At 43.7% G+C, this 22,422-nt stretch overlaps 1 protein-coding gene across 1 annotated transcript in view; it reads left to right on the top strand.

Annotated features, from left to right (window-relative positions):
• Positions 1 to 19,902, top strand: part of SLC6A15 (solute carrier family 6 member 15) — a 778,634-nt gene extending 758,732 nt beyond the window's left edge. The window contains exon 12 of the mRNA XM_069629318.1: positions 10,604 to 19,902. Coding sequence (XP_069485419.1) covers positions 10,604 to 10,990 — 387 coding nt within the window. The 3' untranslated portion in view covers positions 10,991 to 19,902. The remainder of the gene's footprint in view (positions 1 to 10,603) is intronic.
• Positions 19,903 to 22,422: the final 2,520 nt, after the last annotated feature.

Genomic DNA, 22,422 nt, shown 5'->3' with positions numbered 1-22,422 from the left:
AGGCCCCTGGCCCTGATGGTCTGACAAATTACATCCTAAAACAAAATCCGAAAGAATGGGCGCTTTATGTGCTATCCTTTTTTCAAATATAGCTCGCAAGAAAATAACACCTGCTTCTTGGAAGAGTGCGATCGTTGGCCCAATATTCAAAAAGAGCAACCGGGCAGACCCAAAAAACTATAGACCGATAGCACTTCTTGATGTCCTAGGTAAGCTTTATGTGATGCAGTTGCAGAAACAACTGTTAAACTGGATAAAAATAAGTGCACATCAAGATCCCCCCCAGACAGGATTCGTGAAGGGAGTAGGCTGTGGCCTAAACCTGCTTACTCTCAATATCTTAAAAATGGAGGCCATTAGATCGGGCCAGAACATATATCTTCCATTTATTGATCTATTGCAAGCTTTTGACAGCATCAATAGAGAGTTGTTATGGTCAAAACTAATTGCATGGAGTTGTCCGGAAAGTTTAATTATGGCAATTAGAGATCGCCATACAGATACATGCATAAGAGTAAAATTGAACCAACAGGGTGTGTTATCAGACCCTATACAGACTGGCAGAGGAGTTAAACAAGGCTGCCCGTTAGCATCCATAATTGTTAATCTGTTTATCTCCGACATTGGTGAAGCATATACTGGAGCTAAAGTCTATCCACCTAAAATCAATGGCAAAGAAATAAATTGACTCGTGTATGCGGACAATCTTGTCCTATTGGACTTAACACCGATTGGTCTACAGTGAAAGCTATATATTTTACAACAATATATTAATCAAAATGGGCTATGTATCAACACAAATAAATCAGAAATCCTGATTCTGCAAAATTTACAAAAGAAGAAAAAAACCTTTGGGGCAAAAAGGTTCAATTAGAAAATTGGATCTGATTCCATCAGACTGGTAACCAAAACGATCTATTTAGGTATGTGTATTAGTGCTAGTATCAACGATGCACCATGGATACAAAAAACAAAAGACAAATGTAGACAATTTACGATCCAAGCATGCTTATTAGACAAAAAGTTTGGTAAATTTTCGATAATACCAGTTCTGAACTTTTATAAACAAAAAGCTGTTCCGGCCCTGATACATGGTGCAAAGGCTGCCTTTGGATCCAAATCAGAATTTTGGTCATCTATGGAACATGAATTCTGGTCACGGGTCCCGAGATTATCAAAGGGTATACCAACTGCGTGTTTACGGCATGAGCTAGTGTTGATATCTATCAATGCAAGAATAGCTTGGAACACGCTCAATGAATATCGCAAAATGACTATGAAGCCGGTAGTCTCCCAGTACGCAATACTGAAAGATCCTAATTCTGGCAATTGTGAAAATATTCTAACTTTATGGGCCAAGCGTTGCGAGAAAATTGTGCAGGACATAAACTCTGATATTTCCACTCTGGAAAATAATCCAAACAAAGTGAAAACCATGCTGTGGACTCAAGATTGGATTGATACTAATGACACACAAATTGAACATAGAGCTATGAATGCAGTTCCTCCAGAATCTAAAAGATTTAATATGACTGAACATTATCTGGAAATATTTCCTGGAAAAACTGGTAGGCTCACATTTTTGAAATTTCGATTAAATCATCTACCGACAAGAGAAAAGCTAAACTTTTGGTCAAGGGATGAGAATGTAATTTTAACTTGTCGCTTGTGTGGAGCTGCGTGTGAAACCTTGACTTTTTTTTTTAGAAAAAATAGTAGAGAAATTAGGAAATATTTTGTGAAGTATATTGGCAATATAAATAAATAAATAAATAAATACATTTTGATAAGATTGATTATTTCTTATTGTATTGTTAGAAATGTTTTAAAATAATTGTGTTATGTTTGTTGTCTTCTTTTCTGTTTTTTAAAGGTTTGTAATAAACCAATGAAAAAAAAAAGTTGTGTTTGTTTTTTGTGGAAAGTATCAGGCCCTCGAGGGCAAGAGACTTTTTATAAAAAAGAGACTTTGCCATCAAATAACCTAATGGCTGGAACAGAATTGTCTGCTCGTGCTCAGAAAACTCGAGCGTGTGCTGTACCCGCCGAAATGGAACTGTCAGCTCGTGCTTGGAAGTCTTGAGCGTGTGCTGTGCTCCAAAGTCCCATCTTGTCCTATGCTAAAATCGGGGGGAAGGGAATCCCCTGGCAATCACATCCTGACTTATGATTTGAGAACACTTCTTTCTTTATTGTTAATCTATCCTACACTTTTTCTGTAAATTAGTTGTAAAGAATTGACAATAGGTTTTTCTTAGTATAGGCCCTTTTATTTTGACTCGACGCCACTAGAATTGCCTTATTTTCCATGTTATGGTCGACGCTTGGTCCCATCTTAGATTAAGGTGTAGGTTAGACGTTTTTCCACCCTGGATTTATTGTTCAATAAACACCCTTGAACTGTGATCACTTGTGTCTGTCTTTACTGTTGCCACCATGAGTTCCTTACAGTAGGTACCAACTTTTCATTGTGTGAGCAGGACCCTCTCACTGCAGTGGCATGTCTGCTCTTCCAACTAAAGCATCACTGTTCCGCTACATCCTTCTGGAACGTCACTGCTGCAGTCTCATTGTCATCAAAGGTATGGAGTTAGAATTGGTGGAACTTCTCTCACACATCCTGGTGCCAGCGCTGCAGAGTATTCAGAAGTACAGTGGTACCTAATCAATGATTAGCAGAGATATTCCCCCTCCGAACAGTCTTTCATCCTGGACACAAGTTGCACTCCACAGTTTCAGTCTCTGATGCTGAAACCCCAATGGGCACCTTAATATATTCTGAGGCCCAACCGGATGCCGGCAAACTGAAAGCTGTCTACCTGCCCTCCTTGAATTCTCAAAGGACTTCCTGTTCCTTCCTTAACCCTCAGCGGGCATTGTGCATCCACCTTCCCTCTGGGATACTGGTTCATCTTCCCCTGAATCCTGAGTACAGCCTCTCCTCCTGACCACTGCATTACTGGTTGTGCCAATGGCTTGGGCTTCTCCTCTGCCTTTGTCTCAGTGTAACCACCATTCCCACCATAACTCCCAACACCACCACCACCCACAACAGCATCCTCGTCACCACCAATGCAGGAAGGTAGTGAAGGTTCCTCATCCCAAGAATGCTTGTAAAGTGCACCTCCCCCTACTCTGATTCCAAGTAGGAGGATAAGAAATCCAAGTTCACAGATTGCTGTACTCTTTCTTCACAGAGATCACCACGTCATATCATCCCTGACATTTTTGCTTACAAGAAGATGTGTTCAAAAACAAAATAAAAATACAAGTTATTTTCTCTAAGAAAATAATAAATGGTTTCTCAACTAAAATTCCAAGGGTTTCAAATGTTTCCCTAACAAATAGTTATATCTTCATAAGTACAATGGCTTACAAAGTAAGAAGAAAATAAAGGTTTCCTTAAGTGACAATGCTTTCAAATTGAAATCACAACACAAAAGAGAAGGAGTCTCTTACAAACGAAAGAAATTAAAATAAAGGTTTACCATTTAAAAACAAAAGGTTTTCAAATCACAAATAATGCACGCAGTTGCCAAAGAAAAAATAAATCCTGCCTAACCCCTCAAACATGTCTGTCTTCTCCAACTCCTGGTGGGAATCAGACCTGCCTCACATTCTTGCAGCACAAACAAAACCCACAAAGGAAACAGGAAGTTGCTGGTTCTTTATGTCGGCTCGCAAACTCATGTTCTGCACAAGAACTCACCCAACTCCTTCGAGAATACCCAAAGCTGATGTTATATTGACAATGAGGACCGAATCCTTGCACAATGCCCACATTTATGGATGGGCATTCCGACCTTATCCGAGCCTGCAACAGAAATTCTGACATTGCAATTCTTTGGCAGGCTACAGCAGATTCACCCGAATCTGGCGGTTGGGAGCTGAGCCTGCAGGGATTTGAGGGGATGTGTGATTTGTCAAGATCAAGGTTGTCCAACATATGGCCCGTGGGCCACAATGAGGCCCTCCAAACCATTTCATGTGGCCCGCGAGCCTGTACAGAAAACATTGAACAAATAAAGAAATAAACCGGGCTGTGGCGGATGACTGTTACTGCCTCTGGTGCCCCCTAAAAGGGAGTGTGGGGGCACCAGAGGCAGTAACAGGCGACGGCCAGAGTTTATTTATTTATTTGCCCAATGTTTGTCAGGTCCGTGGACCCGATTAATTTATTTATTTCTGCAATTTTGGGTCTGACCAACACTGCAGAAATAAATAAATTAATCGGGTCCACGGACCCGACAAACATTGAATAAATAACGGCCCGGTTTCTGGGGCGCTGAGTATGCGGGTGCTCCGGGCCCCCCCTGAACCCCGCAGGCCGGAGAGAAGAGACGCAGTATGGATGGCCCTTTGTTCCATCCATACTGTGTCTCTCTCTGGTGGCCCGGGTAAAAGCTGGGTAAAAAACGATGTTTAAAAATTGAGGGACGGATGCAAAGCAAGATGCTCTTCTTTTTCACCTGTCCCTCAATTTCTAAAAATCGTTTTGGTTTGGGTATACTTCTACATCTGTGCACCCCTCTTGGCAAGAGGGGTGCACAGATGTAGAAGTACACCCAACCCAAAACGATTTTTAGAAATCGAGGCTCAGATGCAAAGCAAGTAAGTCTGTCCCTCAATTTTTAAAAATCTTTTTGGGTTGGATGCATTTGTACATCTGTGCACCCCTCTTGGCAAGAGGGGTGCACAGATGTAGAGGTACACCCAACCCAAACGGTTTTTAGAAATTGAGGCACAGATGCAAAGCAGATCTGTTCCTCAATTTCTAAGAATCTTTTTGGGTTGGATGTATTTGTACATCTGTGCACCCCTCTTGCTAAGAGGGGTGCACAGATGTAGAGGTACACCCAAACCAAAACGATTTTACGATTTTTAGAAATGGAGGCAAAGATGCAAAGCAAGTCTGTCCCTCAATTTCTAAAAATCGTTTAGGGCTGGGTGTATTTGTACATCAGTGCACCCCTCTTGGCAAGAGTGGTGCACAGATGTAGAGGTACACCCAACCCAAAACGATTTTTAGAAATGGAGGCACAGATGCAAAGCAAGTCTGTCCCTCAGTTTCTAAAAATATTTTTGATTTGAATGTATTTGTACATCTGTGCACCCCTCTTGGTAAGGGGGTGCACAGATGTAGAAGTACACCCAACCCAAAACTATTTTTAGAAATCGAGGCACAGATGCAAAGCAAGTAAGTCTGTCCCTCAATTTTTAAAAATCTTTTTGGGTTGGAGCATTTGTACATCTGTGCACCCCTCTTGGCAAGAGGGGTGCACAGATGTAGAAGTACACCCAACCCAAACGGTTTTTAGAAATTGAGGCACAGATGCAAAGCAGATCTGTTCCTCAATTTCTAAGAATCTTTTTGGGTTGGATGTATTTGTACATCTGTGCACACCTCTTGGTAAGAGGGGTGCACAGATGTAGAGGTACACCCAACCCAAAACGATTTTTAGAAATGGAGGCACAGATGCAAAGCAAGTCTGTCACTCAATTTCTAAAAATCTTTTTAGGTTGGATGTATTTGTACATCTGTGCACCCCGCTTGGTAAGAGAGGTGCACAGATGTAGAGGTACACCCAACTCAAAATGATTTTACGATTTTTAGAAATGGAGGCAAAGATGCAAAGCAAGTCTGTCCCTCAATTTCTAAAAATCGTCTGCGGGGGAGGTGGCAGGGAGAGGGCAAATTAGACTGTTTGCATGTTTCTGAGTGTGTACGTGGTGAGGGTGAATGCTATGCTATGGGCGGGGAACGGAGGAATTGAGGGAGATAACTTCCCTGAATTCTAAGGAAGGTAACAGTGTGGGAGTGTGGGGTGAGGTGGGGTCACATTCTTAGGGGGTTTAGCGGGGTGGGTGGGCAGTAGAATGTGATAATTCGGCCTTTTGACCACACAAATCGGCTGAAATAATCAGTCTTTTTTGTATTTGTTCTTCAAAATGCAGAATTGTCCCAATGAACCCAGTATGGACCTTGCCATACTGTTGGCCTTGTTCAGTGTAATAGCATTCAACGGGACAGTTCTTGCAGGACCTAATGGTGCAGCGCTAATGGGCTTCTATATTTTTAAAGAGACAGTAACAGCACTTCTCAGCAGGGCTGTGTAATCTATTTTCTACTAGAGCTGGCATATTTGAAAAGGGGCAATGCTGGTACTCCTCAGTTAGTTTGCTAAAAACAGCTTCTATAACTGTAATACTATGCTTTTGTTGCGGCAATGCTAGTTCATCTTAGTGGGGCTGCTATACATTTAATGGGACAACATCAGCACTTCTCAGTTGAGCTGCTACACTCTTATTTACAAGGCCCTAGCACTTCTCAGCAGATTTATTTATTTTTATTGGTTATTTATAATGCACATAATATAACCAGAGGGATCGAACCTGTGTTGCTCCATGTCGTCTTGCTTCCAAGGCGAGCATGTTGCCCCTGAGCTATCCTCCTGAGACTCTGAAGATCTGAAGTACATTTAATGATACAGAACCAGAACTATTGAGCAAGTCTAACATCATCTTCATCATCATCAGAATAAATCTGCACTGTTGTGGTTATACAAGAGCTAATATATTTAAAGGGATGAAATTACTCAGAATCTAGCAGCACTATTCAGTAACCCAAAGTGCTTAAGCATAGTCAATGTGAAAAAACGACACTTCTCACCATTGGGACAGTACTGCCTTGGCCAGAGTTTCACACTGAAGAAGGGAGCATGTGATCCAGGGTATGCAGCCCACACACACACATGGGATTCCCATGCACCCACTTGCGAGATTTGCACCAAATTAGTGAGATTGTGCTCCAAGGTAGGAGGCACATGCACAGTCTTTGCTCTGAGGTTTGACACACTCACAGGATGGGATGGAATTTCTTTCTCCCATCCTTGTTGTGTTGCTCTGCCTTTTGAGGGCTACTACAACCTGGATGATTAAAGAGGGGTGGAGTAGGGGCAGTATTGGCCTACTGGAATGCAGGCTTAAACCTCATTCTTACTTGACTTTAGTATATGCAGTACATGCTAGCCAATGTTTCCACTGTTCTGCATCCCCCTGCCCCCTCGCACCAAGTTGGCGACTACGTGCAAATGCGGTCATATAACTGCTGGTGATGTCACTTCCTATATTTGGGCACCTCCCGGGAAATTCATAAGTCGGTTCCCCTGCCGATTTATTTATTTGTTCAATGTTTGTCGGGTCAGTGGATACGATTGATTTATTTATTTCTGCAATGTTGGGTCCGACAAATAAACTGGGCCATGGCGGAGGACTTTTACTGCCTCAGGTGCCCCCTGGAATTGGATTATGCTTCTTTCATTACCACAGAAGTAATGAATGTGTATCACAGAGATAAGCTGGAATATGTATTGGGCACACTGCACATGCGCAGGCAGCATCAATCATGCTTTGTAGAGGATATGATATGAAATGGCATTTATAACGCGCCTATACACAAGTGTTTCGAGACGCGATGAGGCAAGGGAGGGGGAACAACGGGAAGACATACAGCGATCTTACTAGGCAGGTGTCATTCAGATCCCGCAAGTGGATTGGAAAGGGGGAAAGGGAAAAGTGTGTGGGGGAAGGGAGAGGGGAAGTGCAGTATAACGGGTAGTAGAAAAATAAGATAATAAACAGCCAGAGGTGGCAAGTGCAAGGTAAGTGCAGACATAAGTGCTGGTATGGGGACTGAAGGGATCCAGAAAACAGTCCCGAGGTGCAGGGGTTGCCAGGGAGGCAGTGCTGGTGTGCAGCTGGTGGTGCCTGGGCCCAAGATCAGGCAGGGTGGCCAGGTAACCAGTGCAGTTTCAGCAAGTTATTCAGCAGGGGAGAGGGGGAGAGAAAGTAGAAGCAAAGAGGAAGGTTCTCCTCAAGTTTCAGGGAGGTAAGAAGGCTGTTCCAGAGGGAGGCCCCCGCTGAAGAGAGAGATCTACCACCAACTCGTTGCTTGGAGAAGCGACTGACCCTGAGGGAGTTGGAGGCCGATGAGCGAAGGGCTCGGGAAGGAAGGTATTTAGGAAGAGAGAGTTGAAGGTATTGCGGCCCCAGGCCCCATAAGGCCTTGTGGACAATGCAGAGGATTTTGAACTTAATCCTTGCAGCCAGTGCAGAGTTTTCAGTCCTGGAGAGATACGATCCTGGGCTTGAGGACAAGGACAAGTCTCGCAGTCCTGTCCAGGATACGTTGGAGAAGGCGGAGAGTAGAGGCAGGCAGATTTAGATATAGGCTGTTACAATAGTTCAGCCTAGAGAGAACCAGGGTTCTGGAGACAGTGAGCTTCTGGGGGAAGGAGAGGAAAGGAAGAATACCTCTGAGGAGGTGCAGCTGGTAGTGTGACTTCTTAGAGACATCAGAAATGTGAGGAGAGAAGGAGAGTGTGGAGTCAAAGATGACCCCAAGGTATTTAGCCTCAAAGGTGGGAGCAGGAGGAGGGCCAAGAGAGGCCGGCCAGAGAGCTACAGGGAAGGAGGGAGCCGGTGTGCCGATGAGGAGAATCTCTGTCTTGCTGGCATTAAGGCAGAGGTCATTGGCGGCACACCACTCCTGGATAGCAGACAGTCAGAGATGAGGGACGGGGAGGAGGAGGCAGAGGTTAGCCTGAAAATGAGGTGGGTGTCATCCGCATAGCACTGGAAGTTGGGGCAGAGAGTGGCGATGCGGTGGGCAAGGAGCACCAGGTATTGGTTGAAAAGCCAGGGAGAGAGGTTAGACCCCTGGGGGACACCACAGGTAGAGTAGAAGACAGAGGAGAGGAAGGGCCCAAGTTGGACCTGGGAGGGTTGGTCAGTGAGGAAAGAGGTCAGCCACACCAGAGCCTGACCAGTGATACCCAGGTTATCATGGAGATAGTTGAGTAGGACGGCATGGTTGACATTATCAAAGGCAGAAGAGAGATCAAGCAGGATGAGGATGCAAGGCGTGTTAGAATCAAGGTTGGAGAGAAGGTCTTAACGGATGTTCAGGAGAGCAGTTTCCCTGCTTCTGGCAGCTCTGAAGCCAGACTGATGGTTATGAAGACAACCAACAGATTAATTATGGAGAGTCAGCTGGGAGATGGCCTGTTTCTCCAGGAGCTTGCCCAGGAAGGGAGTGATAGAGATTGGGCGATAGAAGGGGGTGCACAAGGGAGTGCTTCAGGGAGGATGGGAAGACTCCAGTGGTGAAGGAGTGGTTGCAGAAATCAGCCAGGGCAGGAGCCAGGGAGTCGATGTGGTCCTTGATAGTTTTGGAAGAACAGGGGTAAACCTGTTTCAACGAGACTTTCATAGATCAGACTTGTCTAGAAACCTCGTCTGGGGAGAAAAGGGTAAAGGAAGAGAAGGATGGAGGAGGGGAGGCTGCAGAAGGGCCAGAGGAGGAGCAGGGAGTAGGGGGAGGGAGAGGATAGGAGGATAGTGCGGACAGGATGTCCTGCGTTTTTGAGACGACATGAGAGGCCAGTGCCGCACAGAGGGCCTGCGAAGGGACAGGAGAGGTAGAGATTGCAGCATGATTGTCCAGTTCCTTGCAGATTAGCAGATTAGGACAATGCTGGCCTACATTGGGAACAGCCAGCATAGACGTGTTGCTACATAGGCATATTTTGAGCACAACCAGCATGCCATGTGTTACATCAGTGACAGTGCAGTCTTACACTGTGGACACATTGATCATTACAATCATTAAAATGTGTTGTGTTTTACAATGTTCTTGTCTGCTGTTGGTGACATGGAATGTACATGGTCCCCTTTAGAACTGATTGTAAACTTATGGCTTTTTGGTCACTTGTCCTGCTGTAAAATGCACAATTTCAGCCCCAGATTTGGAAAAGAATTGGGGGCGACCCCCCCAAGCCCTCCCTAGATCGTTATAGCTCCCTCGCTACACTTGGTCGCCCCCACTATTTCAGAGAAATATCAACACATACACACTGGAAGAAATCACAAGAAACTAACCTTTGATCACTGCCCCTGACACCAAAAGCTATCTTTGGGACTGCATGGCTATGCCTGTGATGCTATTGTGTCAAAGATCACACACCATCGCTTTTGAATGTACTGCTTTGGGTGAGGGTGTTCACTTTTGGCTCGCCGGCCCACCAGGTGACAAAAAGTTAATACTTCGGCCCCACATTCAAAAAGGTTGGACAAGCCTGGTCTAGATGCACCCAGTCTTAAAAATTAGGGGTGAGTGAAATTAGTTCAACCAAAAAGCAAAAATGCACAGTCTCGAAAGAAAAGGTTTTATCTAAAAAATAAGCAAGTCTGAGAAGAAGGTCATTGAAAAACTAGCATTAAAAAAATAAGGATTATTTTAAAAAATTACTTTTTAAAGTGTAGCTTTGTTCAAACCACAAACCAAATATGCCGGAAAGTACTGTCCTATATCATTTTTCAACAAACCAAATGTCCATGTTTTTAAACTGTGTTGCTGTTTTCTTTTCACAGTGGGCAAATCTAAACCACGTGTTAGATCCTCAAATATTTAGACCTGCCACTCTCGTCCAATAAACATTGTCATTGAAACCTATTATCATCGTTTATTTGTTATTACCACTCTTATTTTGTTTTAAGCTGCTATATAACATGTATTAATAGTTGTTTCTTTCAATTTTTTCAGGCCACAGAGGAATTCAGGATCTATCCAACTTGGGGAATAGTTGTCTGTATGTCTCTGATCGCAGTTGCTGTGCTGCCTGTCCCAATCGTCTTTCTCGTTCGCATGTGCAACCTTATAGACGATAGCTCTGGTGGTTTGGCTTCGGTTTCTTACAAACGAGGACGTATCATTAAAGAAACCTCTAACCTGGAAGATGATGATGCCAGCTTGATCCATGACAAGATTCCCAGTGAGATGCCATCTCCTAGTATTGGCAGCACCATCTACCGAAAGCAGAGTGGATCACCAACTCTAAAGGTTGACACTGCTCCCAATGGACGATATGGAATCGGCTATATTATGGATGATATGGCAGACATGCCAGAATTGCCTGAGTCTAACTTATAGCAGCACAATTTGATGATTTTATTTGTGTTCATATTACTGAACATTGGCCGGAGTAAAAGAAACTGTTACTTTCACAATTTGACGTGTAGCTGCGGCATCCCATGCCTACAAGTAAAGGAAATGAAATTCCAAAGTCAAAGACAAATTGCCTTTAGACAAAAGATTGTCCCACAATTGCAGTAAAGCATATTTTAGTAATGTATAATACATGTTACTCCCTAGTGTGTCCCCCCTGACAACCTTTTTTTGAAATATGTTTTGGAATAGCATTTGTATCCTTGAAGGTTCTTCTCATAGAACCACACTTTTTGATTTTTCTCCTTTTTACAAATAAGATGTATTCTAAGATGGTACAACCTCCTGACCCTGCATATGCGTCCCGATCTCATGATGAATGATATCCTTTTCCCATCAGCAATTTAGGATCTATGCACTCAGTGCTGTCCACGTGTTTAGATGTCTTTATAACAACAGGTACTGAGTGAAACCTAAGCTGATTTCTTGCTATTATGTGCTGCTGGAGATGAGTGGCGGCTCCATTTTGGAGATGCATTTCCAAATGGCGGACATTTATTGAATGCAATTCTATAGCAAATCCCCATGCAGGTGCAGAAGGCTGCCTTGTTCAAAAGTACTTGAGTTTTAGAGCCAAAGGTCCAGGTTCACCAAAAGAAGGGCAGATGAAAGGAACACAGAGAAGGCACTCGCTTCATCTGAGCTGCTTTCAGAAAGGCTCAGGTCACCTCACTCGGATAGGGGACCTGAGCATGTCTGGGGCGCCTGGAAGATGCAGAGAAGGGCACAAAGCAGAGTCTAGATCACTGCCGTACTTTCCTCCTCCGTCTTTTATGTGTCCTTTGTTTCATGTCCGTATGAGATCTCGTGGAGCCTCAAAACGGATGGATTCCTATGGAATCTGCCTCCATTTAGCACCTGCTAAAAGGAGGAGGATTCCAAAGGGATCCATTGTAATGGCATATGAAAAGCATAACTTACAGGCAGATTTACATTTTTTACAGAACTGAGGGTGGAAGTGAATGGTAAAGGCAGTTTCTCCTGGTTTTGATCTCCACATTTATACTGCACTTTAAGCATGTGCAGAATCAGATGCAGAGAACAGAACTGCACATATGTGTTAACCTGGGTGGTCCAGTACATGAATGTACATATTTGCAAAACCATCTCAAGACAAAACTTATGGTGATACAATAAAAATTCAACCCATTTTCCTGGTGGCCACACGAGAAAAGTTGGTACCTTTCTACTCCTCCTGCCTCCCAGGGTAAAGGGGCAACTGGTTTGTTAGAGGTTGTATGTGAAGTCCATTCACGTTGATATAAGTAGTCTATCTGTTGTGCACCTGTACTAGTTGCCCATCATACTCTTCAAAGTCACGACATATTTTAACTCACTATAGTCATGAAGTCAGAGATCTTCCCTAATGTATACACAGGGGTTCATTTCTATCAAATGTAAATTGCATGTAGCAGACTACCAACCTTTGCCCTCACATGCTGTTAGGTGCCGTGCATGCAGTTATCATTCAATAGATGGACGGGGAAAAAAAAGAATAAAACAAGGTGACATTTCTTTTACTCTTTCATTTTACTAACTTTATTGTGAAAAAGTAAACGCACCTGCAAATGTACCTTTGCAGTCAGTATTTGCTAATGGATATCTATGGATACTGCCTGCACTGTAGCAGGTTCAAAACCAAGGCAGTTTCAATAGGAATACACTTCTTTTACGGTAGCATGAAAATCTCATGCATCCATTTAAAAAAAAAACACTGACAAGACGGATGAGGTCAGCACTGTGGACATCTTATGTCTACTCCATGCCTCTCATGCTCCCTGTCACTACAGAAAAACAGGGCCCACTGGGATGTGGCAGATTTAGAAATTAAGACGTGAAAGCATTACACTTCTTATCTTATCTTAAGGATATTTATAGAGCGCAGCATAAGCCCGAAGGCATCTTGGCTCTAACAAGAGGCAAGGATCAGGATAGCAGGATTAAAACAGAAAAGTCTTCAGAAAAGTCTTCAGAGCGGGACGGAATGCGATGTGAGACTCAGTTCTGTGTAGAATAAGAGGCAGCTGGTTCCAAGCTTTGGTGGCAACTACTGAAAAAACACAGTCCCCCGTACGAGTGAGCCTGAACCTAGGGGGTTGTAAGGTCCTGAGATCCTGAGATCAAAGAGGCTGAGCAGGAATGTACAGAACAAATTTACTCTAAAGAAATTCTGCACCCAAGTCATGGATAGCCCTATGCACAATGCACAGTGTCTTAAACCTGATGTGTTGCTCCACAGGGAGCCAGTGAAGCTATCGTAACAGTGGGGTCATATGGACACCCCAGGGCTGATGTAGAATAGCCCTAGCAGGGTGGGAACCTTGATTATATGTAAGTGCCCACCCTGCCTCATTTAAAATGAGGCTGTACATGATGGCACGGCTTAGCTTTACCAATGAATGCTTACACTGTTGGTGATTAACACATTTGCCTTTGGTCTAGCTGGGTAAGGAATTCAATCATGAATGCCCCTGGTATGGTTTGACCCGAAAAAAAATAGCAGATTTTTCAGTTCAATTCCTCATGTGAATATGCATTGTGAACTGCCTTGGTTTAAGGTTGGGAGAATAAAACAATAGGAAGGGATGGAGGGTGGTAACGTATTTGCGAGTTGCAGGCAGATAATGTGAAGTTTTTAATTACATGAACATTGTTTGTGTTAGAATTTTGGATAATCAAATATGGCGATATAGATGATGTCAGGGAAAGAGGCATTTTTGGCTGTCCCAATGCCCAATCCTACTGAGTCAGAATTGAGAACCATTGCTTGAAATAGAAATGGATGCCGGGCATTCTATTGCGCTGCTCGAAGTTCAGTATAAACAGTATGTAGTGTGTCATAAATCAAGGAGGATATAGAAAAGTAGAATAATGATGTAAAGTATGAGAGATGACAGTGAGGAGGAGAGGGTGGATTAATCAAGGCTACTGAAATAAAAATCAGTAAGCTACCAGCACCGTTGTTGCCGGACTGTCAAACTACAAGGTCTGCGGGTGGGTTCCTTTCCGCCCGCCAGGTCTGACCTGGTGGGTGGATCGACACCTGCTCACAGACCTTGACGGATGCACTGGCACCAGTCATGAATGGTGTCGGTGCATCCGTCCTCACAATTCCCATTGAGTCCAATGGGACTCGAATGGGAATGGGGAGTAATATTTTTTCAGTGCCTGGCAATAGGCAATTACCGGGACTGCCGGGGCTGTAATCCCCCAGTAAGACCACATTACCGGGCGCCGGAAAGAAAATGACTCTGTTTTCTGGTAGGAGTCTAATATTTCCAGAACTCTGTATATCACACTCAGTAATAGGGACTTGAGGAGAGAGGGTGGATTAATCCAGTCTACGGCTATGGAATGAAACACCAGTGTGTGCACTTGTGAAGAGTAGTTTTCTGCTGGGAGAGTAGCACTGCAATAACAATTCAGATCACCTTGATTAGTGAGGAACTGATGATGCCCCAGCAGAAATATCAAATGAAACCTAAGAATATATCTGCAAGTTGCTCCTCCCGCATAATAAAAAAGAAAAAAGGACTAACAGAACTGACCTCCCCAGTTGTTCATCCTGAGACTGCCTCTGCATATCCACAATGGCAGTTCCGGATCCTAGAAAGCCAAGGTTAGTCTGACAGTGAAACCAGGCGAAATGGCAGGGAGCAGTCACAACCTAATGGCAATACATGGTACAGGAAACATGCAGCACCTTGGAAAGACAAGTTCACTAACGTGAACCAAGCCTCTGGTAAACATAGCGTTAGTCCTTCTATGCAAATATAGCATGTGACTGCTATCTCGGTATTCTTTTATAGACTCCACTAAGGATTGCTGTTGGACTAGTGCAAGTAGATGTATTGACACACGATGTTCTTGCAACAAGAGGAAACACGTTGTTCAACTTGTTCTCCCCATGTGAATCTCAAGGTTTGAAACGAGCATCTGACAAATTAACAGCTGCATTGAATGCATAGAAAACTGGCAATGATTATCCCCCAAAGAACTACACCACTGTGACATTAATAAGATTATGTGTGTGGTGTTATAACGTGTATGGTACAGGAGATCCCCGATCCTAATTACAGTTGCCTCCATTATTTGGACTGCATAATGTGTGTCAGTGAATATTGACATGTCATTTGAGGTTATAGGAAAATAACTAGTTCGTGCCCTCGTGTCAGACTTTCAAACGGGAAGATAATGCAACATAGTTCAGCAACGTTTCCCCGAAGCGAGTAAAGCAAAATTGTGACTTGGTACACAGACGGCCTTAGCTATACTGCCATTTACAGTTTTGTGTATAAAGTGGCAAAGCCATTTGTGAACGAAGTGGTCCTGTACTGTGCGATGATTGTTCACGTGTGTAAGAATACAACAGTAAATTGAATGGCTCTGAGCATTCATCCAAGCAGAATGTGCCTGACCTTTAAATGGCAGCATCAAGAAGATCATGATTGGATGCAGGTTCCTGTCAATCAGTTCGTAAATGCACCTCCTTCTAGTCCCATGCCTGGCAGTCCAAATGTCTACGATGAAATCTGCTTGCTTTCTCTACTCTTTACCTTCTGTCCCCTCTCCCCTGCCTTCATCCTACTCACTCTGTACCTTCGTCCATCTTTTTGTTGTTCTTTCACTCTCCCTTTTCACTGTCAAGCCCCTCTCTTCTGCTGGTGCCGCTTCAATGAGAGCCAGCAGCCACTCCACTGAGCGGCAGTCTTGCGTGTGAGCCTGCAGATGTCTTCAAATTTGCCTGCTACCATGGTTTGGAACACGCAGTGGGAGAGAAAGGAAAACATCTGCTTGCCTCAGAGGAATGTCTGTAGGAGAGCAAAACAACAAATGACGTTTCCATTAAGCTAATTCATTGCCATGACATTGATAGTGAAACTGGAAGTAGCACATCAGATCCCAAGACCAGCATGGATTGTGCTTACTTTCTGAAACTAAGTGCAACTTCGTTCCGAGGTCGATACATTGAGTATCACACTGAGGGATAATAATGTCATCTAATATTTCAGCGCTCTGAGACCCAAAGGTGCGGAGCGCTATTTAAGAAATAGATATGATGTGATTCTTAAGCTTGATGCCATTTCTGTTTTTTCCCCATTTTAGTTTCATTGGTACTTTCATTTCTTTACACTGAATATATTTGCATACACACCCATGAGTGCAATGCACAACACAAGGACCTGCCGAATGCATAGATGACGGTGATCACTGGCCAGTTAAATATACTGTCACTTTCAAAGACTGGGAATCATCACTATGTTTAACACCTCCCAAAACAGCGGTTCAGTTTCACTTCCCTTTAATTTGCTTTCGCCCACCCCTTTTGTTCTTGATTTTCAGCATCCTTCATCTGTAGAACTATGTGTACTTGTTCCACTGTTCCTTTGTCATCCATCTTGTTGTTTGCTCGATCTACTCTTGCCCTTTTCTGTGCCCCCTCGATTTCAATAACCCTCCCCAACCTTTTCCAAGTATTGATGTCTCTTTCCACAAGGTCTCCCATTAGCCAAAGAAGATAGCATTCTTATTTATTTTGTTTAGCAGTAAGCAAGGGAAACAGGGTTATTGCCTTTGTCTCACAAGCAGCTTTCTAATCCTTGCAAGATACTCCAGTAAAGTAATGTACCAGCTGCAGAGATCAATGTGTCGCCTACAAGTAAGTGGCTGGAGTCTAGAGTCAAGGATCTGTTAGCTTATTCTAGTAGAGATCCATTGAATGGATGGCATTGATCTGGGAATCTAGTGAAACCAGTACAAAGAGACGTTCGTGCTCTCTGCATGTATCCTTCGTTGTCATGCTTTTTGTAGGCTCAGTAGGAAGCATTGAAAGGGGTTGACAATTTATAATATTGAGCAAAGAATGGTGTCAGTAGTATTGTCCTACTAGGCAGATGGAGTGTGGGGGGCCTGCAGCAACCACACACATGTTCAACATGAGAATACGGTTCTGTGTGCAAGAACTCAAAACATCTGTCATTTGGAATGCCTGTCTGCTTGCAAATATTGACCAATTGCTGCAGTGTTGATTCACCTGATGGTTTGTAAGCACGGCATAAAGTATGCACGGTTGATCAGCTCCAGTGTGCAAACATCCCTACTTCTTTATGTATAGGGCTGCCTGTTCCACTCCTATGCTACTCCTTTGTGTGTATTCACTGCAAAAGATGGCGATTCTGTAGTAAACAGGTATTATGACACTGGAATTAATGTACTTGCTGTGCCTAATTTCATTTACCCCTGTTGTGATGTCTGGACATTATTGAATCTGGGCATGTGTTGAGCTTACTTATATCATTCTATTGGGAACTTCTGCAGGCAGTGGGAATTTACCGAATCGGTGAAGCTGTGCCAACTAAACCTACTGGAATCTTGCCTTGGGCAATCTGTAATCTGGAGCTGTTGGGCGTTGGTCTTACTCTGCTAAATAGGCATAATCGATCCAGGCACGGCTGTTTTGACTGGGCATATTGGAATCTGGCACCATTTGACTGCAATTGTTAAATTTCTTTCTGAAAATATATATTGATATAACAATATGTTCTACAGGTGATAAGTAAATTGGCCATCTGCTCCACAGGCTAGCAATTTTATCAACCACAAAGCATTGCTCCAATGACATTTCATTGGTTTGCTGTCCTATGGTTCTCCCGTCTAGTTCTATTACTCTGTAGTCACTGGCACAACCTGAATAGAAATAGTGTTGGCCATCATCAATAACAATGTAGAGGAGATCTAACACAGGTTATCATCTGCCTTTTTGAAAGTTGGACATTATATATTTGATAACTTGAAGATAAGATTCTGCAAACAGATCTTCTGTAATCTTGACTCTCTGGTTTTCTCCTGTGTCAGGTGCAGAGTTTGCAACCTCCTGGATTTGGTGTAAGGCTGCAGCGCAGATATCAACATAGATTTAACATGCTTTCCCAAACCCTGATTCACTGAATGTAGGGAAATCGGTCAGGTTCCATCAAACATGGGGCAGACTGACTCCCTAGTGCCTGGCGTGTGCCGCGCTAGGGATGCAGGTTTCCTTCAGATTGAGGGTGGTTTCAGGGATTCTGAGCGACAGCGGTTTCAGGGATTCTGAGCATGGTGTGCAGAGTGAAGAATTGCTACAGGTAAAGGCATGTATGGGGGCGTGGCAGGGATAGGTAAGCACATGGGTTTTTGGGTGGAAGGATGGATTGTGGAGCAGAGAATTGAGGAATGAGGCGTACCATTGACGCATGTGTGATGGTGATGGGTGCAGCAGATGGGGTAACATGGCATGGTGGCATTATAGAGAGAATGGGGAGTGGTTGGGGTATGAGACATTAAGCAGAATTGGGGAAAATAATTCAGCGGCAAGGGCCTGATCAGCAAACAGGCATCTCTGAAGTGAATTCTGCCTATAGCGGGTTTGGTGACAGGATGACCGACTGAAAGGCAAAGAAGCATCAGCATCTCCCCACCTCTTTTCAACTTTTGAGATATTTATAAATAAGCAGGGAACACTACCAGTTCAATGCTGCAAACATTGATATGAATTTATACTTTTGGAGAACACCCATTATGGACAATAACATATATCCATTAAGCATCTTGGTATGCTTTGGTGAACAATTCGTTACCTACCAGGTCCATCACATCGCACAAAGGTGGATGTGCTGGTGCTCTGTCATAACCTTCTGGACACATTTAGAGCAACATCTGTATCCTTACAGGCTCAGTAGGTCATTATTAAAAGACTAAAAATAGCTAGGGATCTCATTTTCCATTTCCGAGAGTGTTAAGACAGGTGCATTAACCTGCAGGAAAATGTGTATGCCAGGTTTTGCACCTGTCGTACACTGATGCATTTCCATTGTTTCAGCAGGCAGAACTGGGGTAGGAAACTAATGTCTGTTTCCCACTAATCCCTATGCTCCGCCTGCCAAAAGCAAAGTCATTTTCATGCTTGGGTTAATGCATTGGATTCCTATGGATTTCGCATGCCTGCAGGTGGCATTTACACTTCCTGCACATGGAAGTGCAAAACATGTGTGTTAACCTTTAACTTCTAGGTTTAACAGTGTTTGCACTTTTGTAGTGCAAAGCACTAAAATTGCATTACAGGGACCAAAATGCATGAGTGTAACAGGTGACCACCACCATGCATGTACATTTTATTGGAAAACAACATAGACTAGAATACCATAACGTACACATACTTCAGTCATGCAGAACATTCCTCTATATATGGCAAAATACATGTTTCTGAGGGGTTTGATTTTTCCTATTAGTGCTCGCTGAAGCATTGCTGACCAAACGTGTGCTTCAGCATGGCTGTATATTATGTTAATAGACTGTACTTATCTTGCAAGCATTTTCAATTGCATATTCTTTCCCCGAGTACAAAAGCCTTTGCTAAATATTTTCTTATGTAATCTCTGTTTTGAAGAGCAGTGAACGAAACTATGCCCAGCACTTACAGTGGGAACCCTCTGCTGGTGTTGATTTTGTGGGATACGTTTTGTTTTGAGTGCAAAAGTGTTATGTAACAGTGTTATCAGACTGAACTCACAGAATAGTACAAATTTTGCATTTTTTCAATGCTGTGTGCCTAAAGTACCTGTTGATATTTATTGCTGTTACCAGAGAACATGTAGTATATTTATAAAATATACCAATAATGTACATATGTACCATAGAATATAACAGTTTGAAAAGTTGAAAGAAATGCACTTACATGACTTGATCTCTGTTTATTTGGCTTATGCTTTTTTTTAATTTTAAGATTTGTGTGCAGCTCATTAAAAGGCAGGGCCAGAATGGCGTACAAGCCAGTAGCAAAATAAAGAGAGTGAATATTATTCACAGGAGTCTTTGTTGTTTATTGTGATAGGATGATGGGTCCATTGTTTTGAATTTTTAGACACATATATATAGCCTCATGTTTTATTTTTATTATAGCCTATGTCTGCAGTATGATGAACAAAAAATGTGTGTGCATGTGCGTGTGTGTGTTTTATAAGCTAGCCTGTATTTACAGCACACACATGAGTGCTTTTACATCCCTAATTTCGAAAAGAGAATATAATCAAAGAGCCATGCTTTTACTAATTGTAGTTCTATCATCCAAGTAATAAAAACTTCTCTCACTGGAAAATGCTTTTCACTGTTGTAAGACCATATATGGAATAAAATACACAATACCCATATACTAATGACACGGTAGTCGTGAGGTTCGTTTCCCAAACAAGTCTGGTTTATTTTCAGAGTATTTCAGTCGGCCGACCGGGTCTCAACACCTCACGATGTGTGCTCACAAACACTGTGAGAGGAGAGAGAGCGAGCCGTCAATAAAGCAGTAATATATATAAATAACACATCATCATTGTACAGCATTATTCGGTTGCCCGTATACATGACGTAGAAGCTAGGGTTCAGTAATTGACAGTTAGGCAGTTAAGCACGTAACTTCATTCAGTCAAAACATTCGATATTATCTATTTGCTGCACTCATGGGCTAAGGGTCAGACAGTTCTGAAGCAGAGAAAGATACCATCTTTCATGGAGGAGCATCGTTAGTCGCATATAATTCTTATTTAGCTGCTCTCTTAAATAGCGTTTGCAAGACAGGTTGGCACCTGGGTTGCTGATTAGCCGCTGCATATGTACAGCTTCAAGGTTTTGCAGACTAAGAAAAACAATGTATTTCTGCAGGGCTTCACATTCCTGCCTACGTTAGCATTCAAAGTTCAGGCCGTGGCCTCGCACTGTATGTAGACCTGAAGCACAGAATATATTTGCAAAGCGTTCAAAAAAGCAAATGGCGGGCAATTACAAAATGGTCTCCCAATGGTCCCATTCAGGTTATCATGGTTTGCAATGTTTGTCACATGAAGCGATTTGCTTATGGCCAATATTCAAAACATACCATTCGGGTTGTGCGATTGTATTACAGTTTCACACTGTGAGATGTTTTATTTTCTCTTTTTCTGACCCAATGCTAATTACTATGCAGGTAGCCCTACTATCAAAATCACGTAAGATCTTCTAAGAATGTTTTCAGCAAATTCTGAGCAATAAGCATCTGCTGGCTGATGCGTAGAAATTCAGGCACAGAGGGGTTGGCTTTTATAGAGATGACACACACTGTGGAGCTCTGGATAGTTTGGGAACGGAATGTGTGTAATTTGGATTAGGTATAGTGTAAACTAGAGCTGTCTTATGTCAATAATAGGGCATAGGTGGATTTATGGAATTAGGTTGGTATTTTGGGGGCACTTTGGGGCAAATGACTTGTGGGTGATGAGGCAGAAAAGCAACAAAAAAAAAAGACCAAAGCAGTGAGAACCTTACATACATTTTGTAGGGGTGGATGAATGCAACATCATTCGTAGATACATGTTGCGTGTGAGAAAAGCGCAGAGCCCCTTTTAGAAGGAAGAGGCTCAGGGCAGGGGGAGGGAACAGGGACGTGGGAGGAGGTGGAGGGACAAAAAGGAAAGGGGCAGAAGGGTACTGGAGAAATAAAGAGAAGGTCGAAGGTTCAGATGGCTCAGAGTAATCATTGGCTATGAAGAAAGGTGCCAACAACTGGCGACGAGGCCGGTGTACACCACATTGTGCCATGAAAGGTGTAACCACTGAAGAGAGCTGGTGTGCGTTGGAACCCAGCAGAAGTATCGGGAAAATGGCGCCCAGCAGTGAGGAGGGTGTACCCCCACAGGACAGTGAGGAGGGTGTACCCCCACAGGACAGTGGGCCTGTGTACCCAGCAGCAGAGACGTCAGCCAGTACTGTGGTGAGTGAAGAAGCCCCATGGCAGTACAGCGGAGAAGACCTGCCATGGGACGGACAGAAGAGGCCCAGTTGCGGAGGAAGAAGAGGAGGAACCCTACGAGGATGAGTGTGCCCAACATTGTGGAGGACGGAAGCTGCCCAGCAGTGAATAGAAGTGACGGCAGTGCAATGGCACAGAAGAGGAGTGACAGATGTGCCCAGCAGTGACAGAGAGCCCAGCAGCACGGAACAGTGGAAGGTCAGAGGCACCCGGCGGGGTGTGGACAGAGGGACCATGGAGCCCAGCAGGACGCAGACGTCCCAGCAGAGAAGTGCCATCCAGCACTGGAGAACGGGTAGCCCAGTGGAGTGACAAAGAGTTGAGGGGACCCAGCGAACCGGCCGAAGGAAGTGCGCTGTGAGTGAAGAGAGACGGAAGAAGCGACCCCAGCAACAAGGAACCCAGTGGGACACGCATCCAGCAGCAAAGTGTCCAGCAGTCCATGTCGTAGCACAGAAGAGCCCAGTGAGCCGCGGGCGAACAACGGGGGAAGCCCAGCAGTCCGCGCAGAAGAAGGGGAGGCCCAGGAAGCAAATTGCCACCA

The sequence above is a fragment of the Ambystoma mexicanum genome, chromosome 12 (assembly GCF_040938575.1).
Source record: "Ambystoma mexicanum isolate Mex_15411 chromosome 12, UKY_AmexF1_1, whole genome shotgun sequence".
NCBI classification, from domain to species: Eukaryota; Metazoa; Chordata; class Amphibia; order Caudata; family Ambystomatidae; genus Ambystoma; species Ambystoma mexicanum.
The sequence above is the reverse complement of the archived record's forward strand: the minus strand, read 5'-3'. Positions and strand labels throughout refer to the sequence as shown.